This window comes from Nicotiana attenuata, chromosome 7 (assembly GCF_001879085.1).
Source record: "Nicotiana attenuata strain UT chromosome 7, NIATTr2, whole genome shotgun sequence".
Lineage (NCBI taxonomy): Eukaryota > Viridiplantae > Streptophyta > Magnoliopsida > Solanales > Solanaceae > Nicotiana > Nicotiana attenuata.
In genome coordinates, this window is record NC_031995.1 from 47,000,364 (window position 1) to 47,016,699 (window position 16,336).

The following is a 16,336-nucleotide window of genomic DNA, read 5'->3' on the forward strand; positions in this document are numbered from 1 at the left end:
AATTCTGTGAAAAATGCTAAGTTTTGGATGTTAAAATGAACAAATTTGACCTTGGTCAACATTTTGGGTAAACGGACCCGGACCCGTGATTTGACGGTCCCGGAGGGTCCGTGGGAAAATAAAGGACTTGGGCGTATGCCCGTTATCGAATTCCGAGGTCCCAAGCCCGAGAAACAAATTTTTTAGTAAAATTGTTTTCTGAAATTGTTTAAGGAAATTTGAAGTGAAAATTGATTAGAACGTGTTGGTATCGGGCCCGTATTTTGGTTCCGGCGCCCGGTACAGGTCTTATATATGGTTAAGTCATTCCTGTGAAATTTGGTTGAAAATGGACGTCGTTTGACGTGATTCGGACCTAAATTGGAAAATTTGATGTTTTAATGAAGTTTGAGGGAAAACTCTTGATTTTGAGGTTTGATTCATTATTTTTGATGTTATTTTGGCGATTTGATCGCACGGATAAGTTCGTATGATGTTGTTGAGTTAGTTCATGTGTTTGGTTAGGAGCCCCGAGGGCTCGGGTGTGATTCGGGATGGTTTTAGACTTAGAAAAGTTGCAGAAAATAGTTGTCATCTGTTGTCTAGTGATTTCCTCTATGTGATCGCATAAGGAAGGTCGCGATCGCATAGAGCAAACTTCAGGGGTTCACAAATTCTTCTATGCGATCGCATTTTCCACTCCGCGATCGCAATGCTCAGAAACCTTACCCTATGCGATCGCAAGCTTTTGTCCGCGATCGTAGTGCCCAGAAAACCTTACCCTATGCGATCGCAATCTATTGTCCGCGATCGCGTAGAACAAATTCGCCCAGTTAAATTTTAAAATTCCAGAACAGTGTCATTACAGGATTCTTCAAAAAAAATTCACAAGACCTTCCTTCTCCAAGCTCTTAGGCGACCATTGAAGCAATTCTTCATCAAAACCTCTTGGGTTAGTAATTCTTAGCTTATTTCCTTCCAATTTCTTCAACATCTAATGAATTTCTAGGCCTAAAACATGTTATTAGGGTAGGAAATTTGGGATTTGGGTAGAGTTAGGGCTTTTTAATTTTTTTCTTGATTTATACCTCGTTTGGGGGTCGAATTTGAAAATAAGTTATATATTTGGGCGAATGGGCGAATGGGAGATTTGATTTTGGTCCGAACCTCATGTTTTGACCAAGCGGGCCCGGGGTCGATTTTTGAGTATTTGGGAAAAATGATGGAAAAGCTATAATTAGGCATTGGGTTCGTATTGTTTAGCATTTATTGATGTATTGAAGTCATTATTGTATAGATACAATTGAATTGGAGTCGGATTCGAAAGGAAAGGCGGTTATTGAGGATTGAGTTGGCCGTGGAAGTTTGAGGTAAGTGTTTGGTCGAACCTTAGCTTGAGGGATTAGGAGTTGCGTCCTATTTGCTATTTGCTTCTTGTTGAGTATGATGTATAGGCATGGTGACGAGTATCTATACGTCGGTGTCGAGCATGACCGTGAGTTTTATATTGTGATTTCCATGATTTCGTGGTATTATTCATGCCTTGGTGAAAATTTCTATTTGTTGTGTAATGTTGTGAAAAGAATTGTGACCTATGAACGTTGAGGAGCGTTGGCTCCAGCTGCATAACGAATGGTGAAAGCATAAGTGATAATTGAACCTCTAGAGCAGTGGCTCGAGTGATGAAGTGAATTGTGAAGTAAAAGTGAGAAAGAGAAGAGATCATTATGTTGCCCCCTTGTCGGGCTATTGTTGAGCTGTGGTTCCCTTGTATTGTGTTCTTCATTGATATTACGGATACTTAGGTTGATGATTCTTTGTGTTAGGTAAGGATTATGGTTATAGCTGAGGTAGTTAGGTGTTGTAACAAGTTTGGGTATAGCTGAGGTAGTTAGGTGTTCTAACAAGTTTGGGTATGGCTGAGGTAGATAAGTGTTGTAACAAGTTTGGTTCTAGCTGTTCCTTTTTCCCTTGCCGGGATAGTGTAGACCTTTTGATCCTTTGTCGGGACTCTTGTTATAATTGTAAATATTATATATGGATCGGGTTGCACGCCGCAACAATATTATATATATGGATCGGGTTGCACGCCGCAACAATATTATATATATGGATCGGGTTGCACGCCGCAACAATATTATATATATGGATCGTGTTGCACGCCGCAACAATATTTTATATGGATCGGGTTCCACGCCGCAATAATACTATATATATGGATCGGGTTGCACGCCGCAACACTATTATATATATGGATCGGGTTGCACGCCGCAACACTATTATATATATGGATCGGGTTACACGCCGCAACAATATTATATATGAATCGGGTTGCACGCCGCAACAATATTATATATATGGATCGGGTTGCACGCCGCAACACTATTATATATATGGATCGGGTTGCACGCCGCAACAATATGATTAGGGAGCGGGTGGTACGCCTACCACGAGATATAATAAAATGGGAGCGTGTGGTACGCCTACCACGAGATGAAATAAAATGGGATCGGGTTGCACGCCTGCAACAAGATGTGAAAAGAAAGTGAAATCTGCCTTTGTTTTCCTTATTCTTGCTAGTGGTTGGATTTTGATTCCTTTATGGTTCTCTTGATATTCTGTTTTACCTGTTATTCCCTGAAGCATGTTTCCCCCTCCCATCCTTACTTGCTTATACCTGCTTTACTTTCCGCTGTATATTATATAACTGCACAGGTTTATTTGATAGTCTGGTCCTAGCCTCGTCACTACTTCGCCGAGGTTAGGCTAGGCACTTACCAACACATGGGGTCGGTTATGCTGATACTACACTCTGTGCTCTTTTGCACAGATCCAGGTCCCGGACAGCAGCAGTAACTCGAGAGCCAGCCTTCAGTCCACCGAGACTCCGAGGTGGCCTTGCACGCGTCCGCAGGCCCGGCGTCTCTTCTATCTTATATTTCATTCTGTATCTCATGTTTTCGAGACAGACGGTGTTATATTTCTTTCAAACAATTGTATTTAGTACTCTTAGTAGTCCGTGGATGTTGTGACACCAGTTCTTGGGTAGAAGCACATGTTGATTTTCGCATTTTGTTCAGCTTATATAATTTAAGTTTTCCACTTTAATTTCATATCCCGCTGTTATTTAAATATTTATCGCTTGTTGTTATGAATGATAAAAAGGATTTAAAATAAAGGAATTAGGAGTTTATGATTTGTGGCTTGCCTAGCTTCTTCGAGTAGGCGCCATCACGACCCCCGAGGGTGGAAAATCCGGGTCGTGACAGATTAATTAGCTAATCATGAGATTTCTTATCTCATATAGATTTGTATCGAGGGTAGGACTCCCTACTATATAAAGGGGGTCTGATCATTTGTAAAAAAGATCATTCTCACGCAATACAAAGAAATATACTGTCATTTTCTAGTTTTTATTATCTTATTACTCTGTTCATAAGTCAGTTGAGACATCTTTTGGTTCAAGGGTGACTGAACTCGAGGGCCAAGGCTATTCAATTTGTGTGATTTGCATTTATTCTTTTATCGTCAATTTCAATATTAATTTATTCTCTTTAATTTGTACTAAGTGATATCACGTATCCTCAAAACCGTGTATAAATTCAATTGTTATCCGATTTTAGGGTAAACATTCTTCATCTTGTTCATGATAACTGCTCAAAACCATGCTTTCACTTGTTGTTTGTGCTCTTTTGATTCCAACAACTGAAGCAACGAGGTAGTAATAGTAAAGAAGAAAGTGTATTTTTTAGTGAAGAAGATTAAAAAATTTACGATTAGTTATTTGTAAATTCACCCATTAACGAAATCAGAGAATATACTTATCTGCAAAAGCTTGAGTTGAGCTTTAATGGCCGAGGAAAATTTTGAAAAACTCATTATTCGAAAAAATTGTTTTATCCATGGCAAAAGCTCAAGTTAAGCTTTTTTGGGAAAAAATAATCTTCTATACATAAGCTTGAGCCAAGTTTAAATGGTCGGGGGAGCTACAAAGAGCTTTAATTGTTGAATTCTAATTATAACTTCTCAACAAAAAGTCTACAAAACCAAGAACTAATCAACAAGAAGAAATATTAAAATCTTGGTGGGTCTATTTGAGAAGAAGTAGATTGGGTAGAGAGAAGTGGGTTTAAGTATCAAGAGAAGCCATGACAGGTTTGGTGATTTTGTAAACAAGGAAGAAGATGACCCTATTTAAAAAATTTAGAAAACCAAAAAATTGACCTCTGATACAAAAATTCTACTGCTCACGCGCTTCTTTTGTTGGTAAAAATACGCACTAACCACGTGAGTAAAGTGGTGCGTCTTAGACACACTCTAGAAAGATTAAATGTGTAAAAAGTTATCCGTGATTGAAAGGTGTGTAATAGGGATTTGAGTGCAAGATGGATGGGTAAACAATGTATTTTGCCTTTTAGTTACGCCTTCGCTACCAATTATGGTGAATTTGGAACCAAATTTACGCATAAAACTATTCTTGTGATGAAAGTGATGTTGGGTTTTTGTCTCAAAAATGGAATGAATGGTAAATGGAGAGAAAATAAAATTTTAAATTTTTGTCCTTTACAAAGTAACATTGTCCCATATTGGAAGAGGAAAATAGATTTGATGGGACCAAATTATTTGTTTCGTATATATATTTATGACCATTTCCGTAATAGCCATTTTACGCGAAAGAACATCTGAAAGAGTTGTACCACTTCGTTTGGACTCACCCTGTTGGCTATAAATAGGGATTTTTACCTAGCTATACTATAATAGAAATATATTTACTACCTTTATTTAGGTTCCTTATTAATTACTTTATATACCTATATTTACTAGTTTTATACAAAATCATAAAAATGAGGAAATGAAACATACCTTAAATATTGGGTATCAGTTACACATAATCCCCTACATTTAAGATGCTCTTCCTTTTTTCAAGAAAAATTATATCCGTCGTTGTACTTACCCAAAATCATCACCTCTCTTTGTACTTACCCAAAATCACACTGTAAGAAACCCACAGAACTCCAAAATCATCACCTCTCTTTGTACTTACCCACAGTAAGAAACCCATTGATACCCATAATATGTCTAACCAAAATCTCACTTACTCACTCCTCTTCCACTGTTATCCCCCCAAAATTGCAGATTCTTTCCTCTTCCAAAGCAGTTGATATACGATTTCTCTCTTTAATCGTCCAAAATCTCTTTCTTATTTATACAATACAAAAGAAATTCAAGATTTGCTCTACAATCAAGTTGTGGGTAAGCTTCACTTTACATTAAAGTTGGTTTTAGGCTGAATTTCATAATTAAACTCGAGGAAGATGAAGTTTCAGAATTGTATTACGATAATGTATCATAATTGTATCTGAGTTGTATTTGATACATCTATACCTAAGACAATTCTGATACGATACTAATACTATTAAAATACAATATTGTATTATAATTTAAGTTTAGAGTTGGTTCTAGGTGGATGTTTTAAATTGAAACTTAAAAAAGATGAAGATCAAAGTTGTATCATAATTTAGAATTGTATCACAATTTGTAACTAAAACAATACATGATATAATACTAATACAAGTATAATATAATATTGTATCAGTTTAAGTTTAGAGTCGGTTTTAAATTGTATCATAATTGTGTAAGAATTCTTTCAGGATTTTATCAAATTTGTATTTGAATTATGAGCAGTTGTGAGATCGTGACGAATTTCACAGTTTGTATCACAAATATATGATAATTATATATTAATTATTAGCATTGTATTAGATATTATTTTGGATATTAATATACCATCTACAAGTTATATACAATTGTGGTACAAGTATGATACAATTACATTTTACGTATTGATGTATTTGATACAATTTAAATACAATTATGATACATTTATCATACAATTCATGGATATTTCTTCATTTTCAGTGTTGTCCGGTCTCCTAGCAAAAGAACGATGCGATTGATGATTTAATAATATAAAATTATCGGCAGTGGAGGAAAGAGAGAAGATGGAGATTCTGGGCGTAGATTAAGGAATTTTGTTATAAAAAAAGGAGAGAGAAGAGGACAGGGAAAAAAAGGAAATGATATAATTGAATCTCTTAATTGAAGACACTAATAATGGGGTGGGAGCCTTTTAAGGAGCAATCTACACAATTTGCAAGAAAAACCTAGATACTTATTAAAAACTACAAAACATAGAGAACATTGGTAAATAAATTTCTAATATAGTATAACTAGGTAAAAGTCCCCTATAAATACCTAGTCATTCCCTCATATTTTTCTTACGAAAATTCTGAACTCTCTTCTTCCTTCTGCATTATTTTTAAAAAAAGGTAAATAAAAGTAAGTGCAAGTTACTGCCGATCTTTGAGTTCATTGGTCATTGGGGTTTGAAGTACCGCTACATCAGTGAGGGTAATCCGTTTTATCCTGGGAGGAAATAATCCTAAACCCCGGATACTAGGAGGGATTAAGTTCCTTAAAGAAATACTGTGGATCAGGTGGCGCGAATTAATTTCCGTTTTCTTGTTCATTTTTTGTTTTACTTAATTTCTGTTCTCAAAATGTACTTTTCGAATACAGATTACTATGAGTGTCAAAAAGTAAATGATACATAAATACCTGCTCCCTCCCTCCGTTCACTTTTACTTGGCATGTATACTAAAAATAGATTTTTTTTTTATCACTTTACGCATATCAAGAGCAGACAATTTTTTTTCCTGTTATACCCACCATATTTATTACTCATTTCAAATCATTTTCTCAAATCTAATAAAATATGCATCAATTAATATGAGTATCATATTAAATTATGCACTTCATTTATTATTTCTTAAGGGGCATAAAAAATCAAAACGTGCCAAGTAAACGGTGGGAGTATAACACATGAAATATCAACATTATATTAGCTTTTTGTCCCACGTCACAGATTAACATCCGCCAACCGAGTTCGACTATACATAATGCATGAAATTCTTTTGATTCACAAGAAAAAATAAAAAGAAAAACTTAGAGGGAGAGCATATTAGGATGTTACACTTGGTTTTCTGATTTAACGTGTTTTAATTTTTAAAAACAATTCAATAGTATTTAATGGAGTACTTGTGTGTGCATATATAAAAATGATTTCCCAAAATCCAGCATACATATAAATACAAAAATGACTAGGTATTGTACCTTAGAAGAAAATCAAAAAAAAAATGTCGCAATCAAATATTAAGCCCTATAGTATTCTTTGCACAAAATCAAGGCACCAGCGCTGACAGTGGCTGACCAAAGATATTAAACCGCATGTTCTCTTGGCAAGTCGGGTATAGCTAGCATATTACGGGTTCAATTGAACTCAATACTTTTAATACGAAACTTAAATATATATATAAAAAAAACAATCAAAATTCATTAAATATATACATATTTTATATTTATAGTAGTTTTTATTGTGTAATGAATTTAATTATAAAATATAAAAATCTAAAGCATTAAGTTAAAATTCTGAATCCGCACCTAGGGATAAGAAAGAGAGCCGTGCTAGTGTTGCCACAATATGACACAATGACGAAGTTGCTTTTGCTACTGGGTTTGATTAGGTGGCCAACTGATAACCTCAGCAAGCGATTAGCTACTAAACCCGCCAGAAATTTCAAAATCTTAATTACGTAGCTATCCAAATACTAATAAGTTAACATGGTCGTTTGGTTTGAATATGGGTTATGTTGGGATAAGTTATGCTGGGGTTAGTTATTCTGGTATTATTTTTTAATTTTTTTGTTTGGCATGTTATATTAAAAATGACAATTGCATAATTTCTAAGAAAAAGATATAAGTTATCCTGGCACTAATTATCCCACTCCCTACAATGTATAAGTTATCTCGATACTAATTTTAATCCTGGATAACTTATACCAAATTTGCTAACCAAACAAAGTATAAAGGTGGTATTAAATTTTTTATACCGGCACTATATTTACTTATACCTCTACCAAACGGCCCTTATAGTATAAAAAATGGGATTGACTCAACGTCAACATCAGGGAAAATTAGAATACTCTTTGCTGATGTTCTAATTCTAATCCACATACAAAACGACTCAAAGAGTAAATGTGCATTTCAAGAACCCCACAATGCTTTCAGCTTTCATACTTTGCTTTCTCAATAAACAAAAAGAAAAAAAAAAATAATAATAAAGCCTAAAACGTCTGAGGAAGTTAGGCCAACGGTTATTTTAAAAAAATTCACTTGAAATCAAAGCAAAAGGGGCTGTTTGATTATTGGTCACCATCTGAACCCAAACTTCACCTTCCTCTGTCATGTTTGTTCAACCCCATAACCTCTTTCTCTTCTTATTTTCTCCCTTTTTATTCCTACTTCCATTCCTCTTTTCTCTATTCTATCCATTTTCTTCACTTTCTTAGAGATTCTTGAAATTATGTAATAGGTTCAACTTGGGAAATTATTGCTGTGACATGCTAGCAGGGAATTTTCTTTGAAAAATTCTGTAATAATCATTGTCTCTCCACCCACATGCTATATGGTATTATTACTGATGATATATTACTTGATAGCAGTAAGAATTTGAAAGTTCTTGGAAATTTCTCCTCGTTGACAAATTTCTTAAAAGAGTCGGCTCCATGATTTAAATTTAATTGTTCAATATTTTGGTTCTTATCACCGAACCCATTACACTCTTTTTCTTTTTTTACTATATATCTGTATTTCGTATTGAAAATACTGGTTTTAGTTGAATCTATTGATAGAGAGTCATCATTCACAATGAATAGTCGTTACTTCATTACGACAGACTCGTTATGTAGTTCTAGAGTTGTTGTTCCTTTACCGACAATTGCAACTGAAGTTGTGGAAGAAACAATGGATGTTAATGTTAGAAACATGTCTTCATCAAGGACACCACTTTCGTCATTCTTGATAAGAATGGCTATTAGAATATCAAGATCAAGGTGTTTCAGTTTCTTAAGAAGGGTTTTTCATTACCAAAATGGTTCAAGATCAGAACTTGGTTCAAATCCTTTTAATTCTGTGATTTGGATGATGATGGAGTGCATAGCTTTAAGTATTCAGATAATTGTCACAACATACACACTGGCTATTTCAAAGGAAGAAAGGCCAGTTTGGCCAATGAGGATTTGGGTATTTGGATATTCTTTTGGATGTGTACTTAGTCTGATTCTGCTTTATTGGCGCTATTGGGCATTATATATCAGGCAAAGAGATGATTCTGATATTGAGCAGCAAATAAACCATGATGAATCAAGGTAATACTTCACCCTGTCCAAAATATTAGTCGTTTTGGCAAAATGAATCTCTGTAAAAATATTTGACATGGTCACTTTTGTTATTTTTTTTCGTAGATACCAGTTAGTGGAGTATCAAATAAGGAAGAGTAATCTTTATAATAAGACTAATATCTTTTTTTGAGAGGTGTGCAAACATTTTAAAAAGACAAATAATATGGACGGAATGAGTGGTACAGACAGACCTCTCTATAACAGTATCGCCATACAACAACACTTTACTATAAAAACCAAGCTTTTTCAGAATCAATTTTTGTGTTATGTTATAATATATGTTCTCTATAACAACACTTCGCTATAACATCAAAAAATATTCGAAACAAACGATGCTGTTATAGAGAGAATTGACCGTAATTTTCTCCCTTCCCTTGCTCCCTCAGGGGTAATTTGAGGCTCAATAGACGCCATGGTTTCCATCCACATAATGAATACCTTCTTGAATTTGAACATATCAAATGCTATTTTGTGTTGACATGCATAAAGAATTTGACAGGTCTCGCTTTTGTATTCATTTTTCAACATGTGTTAAACAAATAAAAAATCACTCTAATCCATAGCTCAATACTTGTTCTATTTTAATACTTGGCTCCAATTTTAATAACGTAATCCTCATTTGACTTTTGACTAGGCTGCATTTCTTGTTTCTGTTGTTTTGAGTCATGTGGTTCGGCTGGTGGCAAGAAAAGATTTAAAAATTGTCTACAAGAACCAAATGTCTCAAATTGTTTCTTTCTCCACCATTAAACAATGTGGCTGTGATGAACTTATACGTTTGTGCATAAACTAGACTTAGCTACATCAACAAACTTACTTAATTTTAGATTTTTCAAGAATTTGCATAGAGTACAACCATTTAAGATCAGATGTAATAGAATAAAAGATAAATTTCCAATGATTTAACTTATAGGCACTAACAACGCAAAAAGTGTTATACTATCCGTATATTCGCTGTAAGAAGTAAATTATCAAGATTATTAATTTGATTTTCAATATTTTAGATGTGTAAAATTGTTTTTCCAGGGCCTTGCCGCCTCTGCTGGAGAGATGTCGGACTTGTATAGAATTATTCTTCGCCATATGGTTTGTAATGGGGAATGTTTGGGTGTTTGATTCACGCTTTGGATCATTCCATCGTGCTCCAAAACTTCATGTCCTCTGCATCTCACTGCTAGCTTGGAATGCTGTCACTTACTCTTTCCCCTTCATATTGTTTGTATTGTTATGCTGTTGTGTGCCACTATTGAGTAGTCTTCTTGGCTATAACATGAACATGGGATCGCTCCATCGAGGCGCATCTGATGAACAACTCTCCAATCTACCAAGCTGGAAATACAATGAAATTGGAAATAAACAGGAGTTTCAGACTTCAGCTATAGATAATGAAAATGCTGTAAGTGATCTGTTTCCTTATTAAACACCTAGAATTAGAAAAGAAACAAATTGTTAAGAAAGGATGTTTTTGGTATGACGAAAGTGATTTTAAGTTAAGAGTTTGACATAATTATGAAGGAAAATGAATTCCGTCCTGAAGTGAAGGAAGACATTTTTCGTCTAAAAAATATTTTCTGGCTACCAAACACTAAAAATGAATTATTTTATAGAAAACATTTTTCGGACTTTCATTGTACCAAATACACACTTAGAAAAAGAAAAAAAAGTAAGTAGCAAGGAAATTTGTACATCATTCCTCAAATTAAAGCCTAACAAATTTGTGGAATAACAGGAATGTTGTATCTGTTTGGTCAAGTACAGAGACAAAGAAGAGATCAGACAATTGCCTTGTTCTCATATATTCCATCTCAAATGTGTGGATCAATGGCTCAGAATTATATCTTGTTGTCCTCTCTGTAAACAGGAATTAGAGAGGTAAAAATGCAAGAAAGCTCATGATAGTACTAATACTTCATTTGTGTTTTTTTTTTTTCTTTTAATTTTCTTGCCCAAGTTTTAAAGAAAAGGTCAACACAAATTGCATGTAAAACATAGTTACTAGAGTGAGCAAAAAGTTATTGTAAATTATAGTTCACCAGTGACTATGCTTCTTGGTGAGAAAGTATTGAGAAGAATCAAGAGAAGTTGATGGTGCAAGAGTTATTTCCTTTTTGGGAAGATATTATTTAACTCTTCCCAATATCATTTTGTATCTCTTTCTGTATTGACTACCAGTGTGATGTTAAATTCAAAAGCTTAGTAGAGGCTTCTTAAAGCAAAATGGAAATTAGTCAGCTTTGTCGATTTGGAATATCATTTCTTTTGTGGGATTTTCTCCTAGTGCCCTCAATCTGCAAACACAGGGGCGGCTCAACTATATCTCGTGGCGTAAGGCGAAATCATATTTAGAAGAATTTATTTTATAAAATTTGTACACTAACAAAAAAATTTACTTTCTTGACAATAAATTAATCATTTCCGACAAAAAATAGCGAATTTCAAAAAAAAAAAAAAAAAAGAAGAGCACAAAGAATAACATGGTGGATTATCGGATGTTGAGGTGAGGAACTCAAAGTGAAAATTTTGATTTGGCTATCATCACAAACAAGCAAAAGAAATAAACGTACATAATGTAATAGTTTAAGTTTTGACCATTGACAGTATCAAAACTTGACTAAAAAATATTTACATCTTCTGATCAGTTTAAACAATAATTGTAGTTCATTTTATTAAGTAGCACTCATTGGCGAATATCTAACATAAATTGTGAATAATCCAATATAATATGTTAAATTACACTGAAAAGAAACTGGTGTCGCGCCCCCTTTTTTTTCCTTCCCTACGCGGGGAGGAGGTCCGGGTTTCGACATTCACGGGGTGTAATGACTCATTTCCTTTTGGGAATTGGGTATTAGAATAGTCTCCACCTAATGGATTATGGTGCGTTAGGGCACCTAGAGTGATTAACTCTTGGGTTGGTTTGCATTACCAGAGATTGGGGTAAGGGCTCGAAATAACCACGAGGGGAAGGTGTTAGGCATCCCTCTTGGTCCACAACTGTGGGTCCCGATCGAACTTATATTTACACATTAGTCCATACAAATAGTTAAATCAAATAAGTTGTAAAACTCATTGAACAAGTCAAGTAGTGAAATAAAGGTTTGAACAAATTATATAAACAAAGTTTTTTCTTTTCTTTCTTTTTTTTAAAAAAAAGGAGAGGATTTGGGTTAAGGAGGGGTCCTAGGTTGTTTATCCTATAGGATCACCTCACGCAATGTCCGGTAAACACTCCTCAATAAGGGGCTACACGTGACATTAACGCGTAGTCATCATATCCCATGTCTACCCTTCCCACCCTTATTGGTCATGCAAAGCGAGTGTTTGGTCACTGATTCCTATTGCGTGCTGCTACCGTCCCTTCCCAATAGTCCCGGAGGGAGTTAGGACCTCTATATATAAGTGGTTCTAGACGTACCCCTAAGGTTTCAAAGGCAAGAATCTAAGGCGACAGTCAAAACATGCAGGACTTTCACATAATGGGAGCAGATAAAAAGGCTCAAGTTTCCTCCTCAAGTAAACATGCAAGCAGCACGACTCAAACACAGTTAAGGTCTTTATTAATCAAAGTCCTAAAGCAGGATCTCTAAGTGATTGTGCAGAAATAGACCAAACTTTTATACCCAGAAGTTATAACCTAGCAGTTGCCTAGGAATTCTTTTAAAGGTTATTAGAATCAGAAACGTTGAATGAGAGAAACAACTTCAGAGAAATGCAGATTTTGAAAATGCCCTAAGGCTTGCCTATATGTAGTACTATGTCTTGTTAATGCAGAAACAAACAAGTTTTCAAAATAGACCCCCTTTAATATCTATAGATAGGATATCTAATTAGATTAAAGCCCTTTCAAAAGAACTAGTTGCAGGAAATCTCGTTGCTTAATAAGACCAGTTGTAAGAAGATGAACTAGGCGTAATGACATTGATTCATTAGGCTAATCAGATTATCAGACATAACTGCGAATAGAAATCCCTATAAACATGATATCTAGGCGTATTACTGATTGTGAACGATTTGCAGGCATAAAAACATACATAAACACTCGTTGTAACTGAAATTGGATTAGGTCCTTTAGCCATGGTATATATTCTTGAATTAATTTAAGACGTGATGGCTTGGAACCTAGAAACATGGCTTCTAACATGACAAATGCAGAATTCACGAAGATGGTTTCTATTTGATGCAAACGGCATTAAAAGACATTAAAAGTGAGGTCCTTATAGGCATGATTTCTACTTGATGCAAAGGAAATTAGAAGCGGAATCCTATAGGCATGATTCTCTATTGTGATGCAAAGGAAGTTAAACGCGCAACCCTATAGGCATGATTTTATTATGCAAAAGCAATCAGATTCAACAAGAATAAAAACCCTATGGACATATTTTCTATTGAGTGAAGCAGGCAGATTTGAAAATAAATCCTAAGGGCAGGATTTCTACCCATGTTACCCTACAAAATATGCATCTACCCACCCTTTTACTAAATACCCCCAAATATCTGTTTACAAATTATTACAGGCCAATAAATGAATTACATAAGGAAATAAAAAAATCAAGAAGCTATTCTATAGAGAGTCTGCAATTAGGCCCAAGTTTCCCAAAGCCTCCAATGGTCTTTCAAACCTCATTTCCATATACAAATCAGACTCTAGGTGCATCAAAGTTCCCTAAGGGTCTCAAGGACCCCGGGCAATGATTACGCCTAGACTTAGTAGCCAAGCATTGAACCAGTGCAGTGTGGAAAGGCCAGCCTCAGTATGCCAGAGTTCAGAGGGTTCTCAAGAGGATCCCAAGGAAGTACACATACTAGAGGGGGCATAACTTATTAACTAAGAGTAGAGTGAAAGTGCAGGACACAAGTTGAAAGAAGTTTACTAAAGACTAGACTTAAAAGTCTATTTTTGAAAGCAGTCAGTAAGGTAATAGAGGTTGTTTGAAAAGTTTGGAATGATAAACAAAATCGAGAACTCAGGATGGGATCCCACACAGAACCCAAATGAGTTCAATAGTCACACAAGAGGGATAGGGATTTGGGGATGCACAGCCATTGACTGCAAACATATAACCCTGGCAAGGGTATTTGGACTGGCTTGGACATGCTCGGCAATAATTGAAACTGGCATAATCACAAACTAATCAGGGAGAATATAAACACATAGGGGGATAGGGAGTTGGGGACTCATAAGAATGGTAAGCACACAGTAGGTTAACAAACAATTGTCCAGGCATGCTTGAATCACACAAGGGAATACATGAATTTAAAGGGAGTGGAATCATACTAGCATGCCTAACTACAAACTTCACAACAGAACCACAAGTAAAAGCAGGCTAGAAATAAAAGAAACTGAAACAAGAAGAGAAACATGTTGTTGTTGAGGCTTTAAATTAAACTTGGACATACTAGTGAAGATAGAAGTAAGCAGAATGAAAGAACCAAAGAGCACAGATGATTAGCCTTGGCTTGCAGCCGGCCAATAGTAGCAAAATAACACAAGGAAGAAGGGAGAACAGAGGTTTTTAATAAGAGAGGAGTTTTTGAAAGCCAAGTGTCCGTGTCTTGTTTGTGAAAGACTTAGAGTATTTATAGTTGAAAGTAGGTAGTGGAATAAGGTAAAAAAATCATAGTAGTACACTAATTTAAGAACTCAGAATCAATCAATTAGAGAATCAAGGAAGTACTTTCTTAAGTTCGGGGAATTAAGATCAAACGGAAAGATTCAGTACCATATAAGGCAAGAAGAAGAATCGGTGCATGATTAAATAAGGAAAGGAGCCAGAGTTCAGTAGGCATAAAGTAGTCAAATAGGACCAAATTCAGAAAGACCCCATTAAGGAAAGACTAAGTAAAACAAAGTACCATAGTAAATAAGGTAATGAAATCAGTTAATTCAAACAGACGAGTAGAACTCTAGGGCTTTGAAGGAAAATCTTTCAATTACCAATAGTTAAGGAAAATTAGAATCAATCATGGGGAGTCATGATTCTGCATATTTCCACATATAAATAGAGACGAATGAACAGAAGTAGCAAACAAACAAGGTCAATTATATAGGCAGAAAGAAATAAGAGATAAGCAAACACAGTCATATAGAGGTGATATAAGTAGGCTAAAGATTCAGCAGAACATATTCGAAGCATGGTGACCACGAGAGATTAACAAGACCAAGGCAAAGAAAATCATGCTAACATACAGAGCTAAGGCAAAGGAAATCATGCTAATACACAGAGCCAAGGCAAAGAAAATCATGCTAACACACAGAGCCAAGGTGAAGAAAATCATGCTAACACACAGAAACAGAGTAAAGAAAATCATGCTAACACACAGAAATGAGTAAAGAAAAATCATGCTAACACACAGATTCTAAAGAAAAATCATGCTAACACACAGAAACAAGTAAAGAAAAAAAAATCTTTTTTTAAAAAAAAATAGGGCTTTTAACAGAGTTGAGTTAAAAAGCAGTAGGAACATAGAATCGGTCAAAATAAACAAGGGAAAAAGGTTTGACCATGAAGAAATTGGTTGAAACAGGTATAGAAAGAACTCCGAGAAAACTCTAGTTTTCAAAGAAAGTAAAAACGGTTTAGAATAGAGGATCTTTCAGAAGAAAGCTCGAGAGTAAGCAAATCATAGAAGGAAACAGGCTTAAAGCATAAAAATAACCTAGATATGAGAAAACTGAAGAGAGTTAGGGTTTCAAAAGGAAACCTAAGTAGAAATCGAAAGAACCTGTTGTAACTTCACAAATCGTAACACACATGGTGTGATTTTGCCCAAAATCACACCAGAGAAGCCTCGAACAACAGAATCAGAAACCCTATGTCCAAATCGTCATGGCCCAAAACCCTTGAGGGCCTTAGAGATGATGAGCAAGGCGGTGGAGTGACCATTGGAGGCTTGGGATTTGAGAGATAGTCGTCGGAGATGACCGGAGAAGGAGGTGAGTGGAGGAGTCTAGGGTTAGGTTTGAGAGAAGTGTGGAGATGAGAGAGCATCTGAAGGCGGCGCCTTTGAAAAAATGACTTAGGGTTAGGGGTCGTTTGGAAATTAAAAAGGAAAGGGGG

The 16,336-nt window shown here is 35.4% G+C and overlaps 1 protein-coding gene across 1 annotated transcript; it reads left to right on the forward strand.

Moving 5' to 3' along the window:
* Nucleotides 8,206-11,528, forward strand: LOC109229034 (E3 ubiquitin-protein ligase At1g63170-like). Its single transcript, XM_019394339.1, has 3 exons — nucleotides 8,206-9,245; nucleotides 10,305-10,674; nucleotides 11,008-11,528. Exons 1-3 carry the CDS (start codon nucleotides 8,746-8,748, stop codon nucleotides 11,152-11,154), a joined length of 1,017 nt encoding a protein of 338 aa, XP_019249884.1. The 5' UTR covers nucleotides 8,206-8,745; the 3' UTR covers nucleotides 11,155-11,528.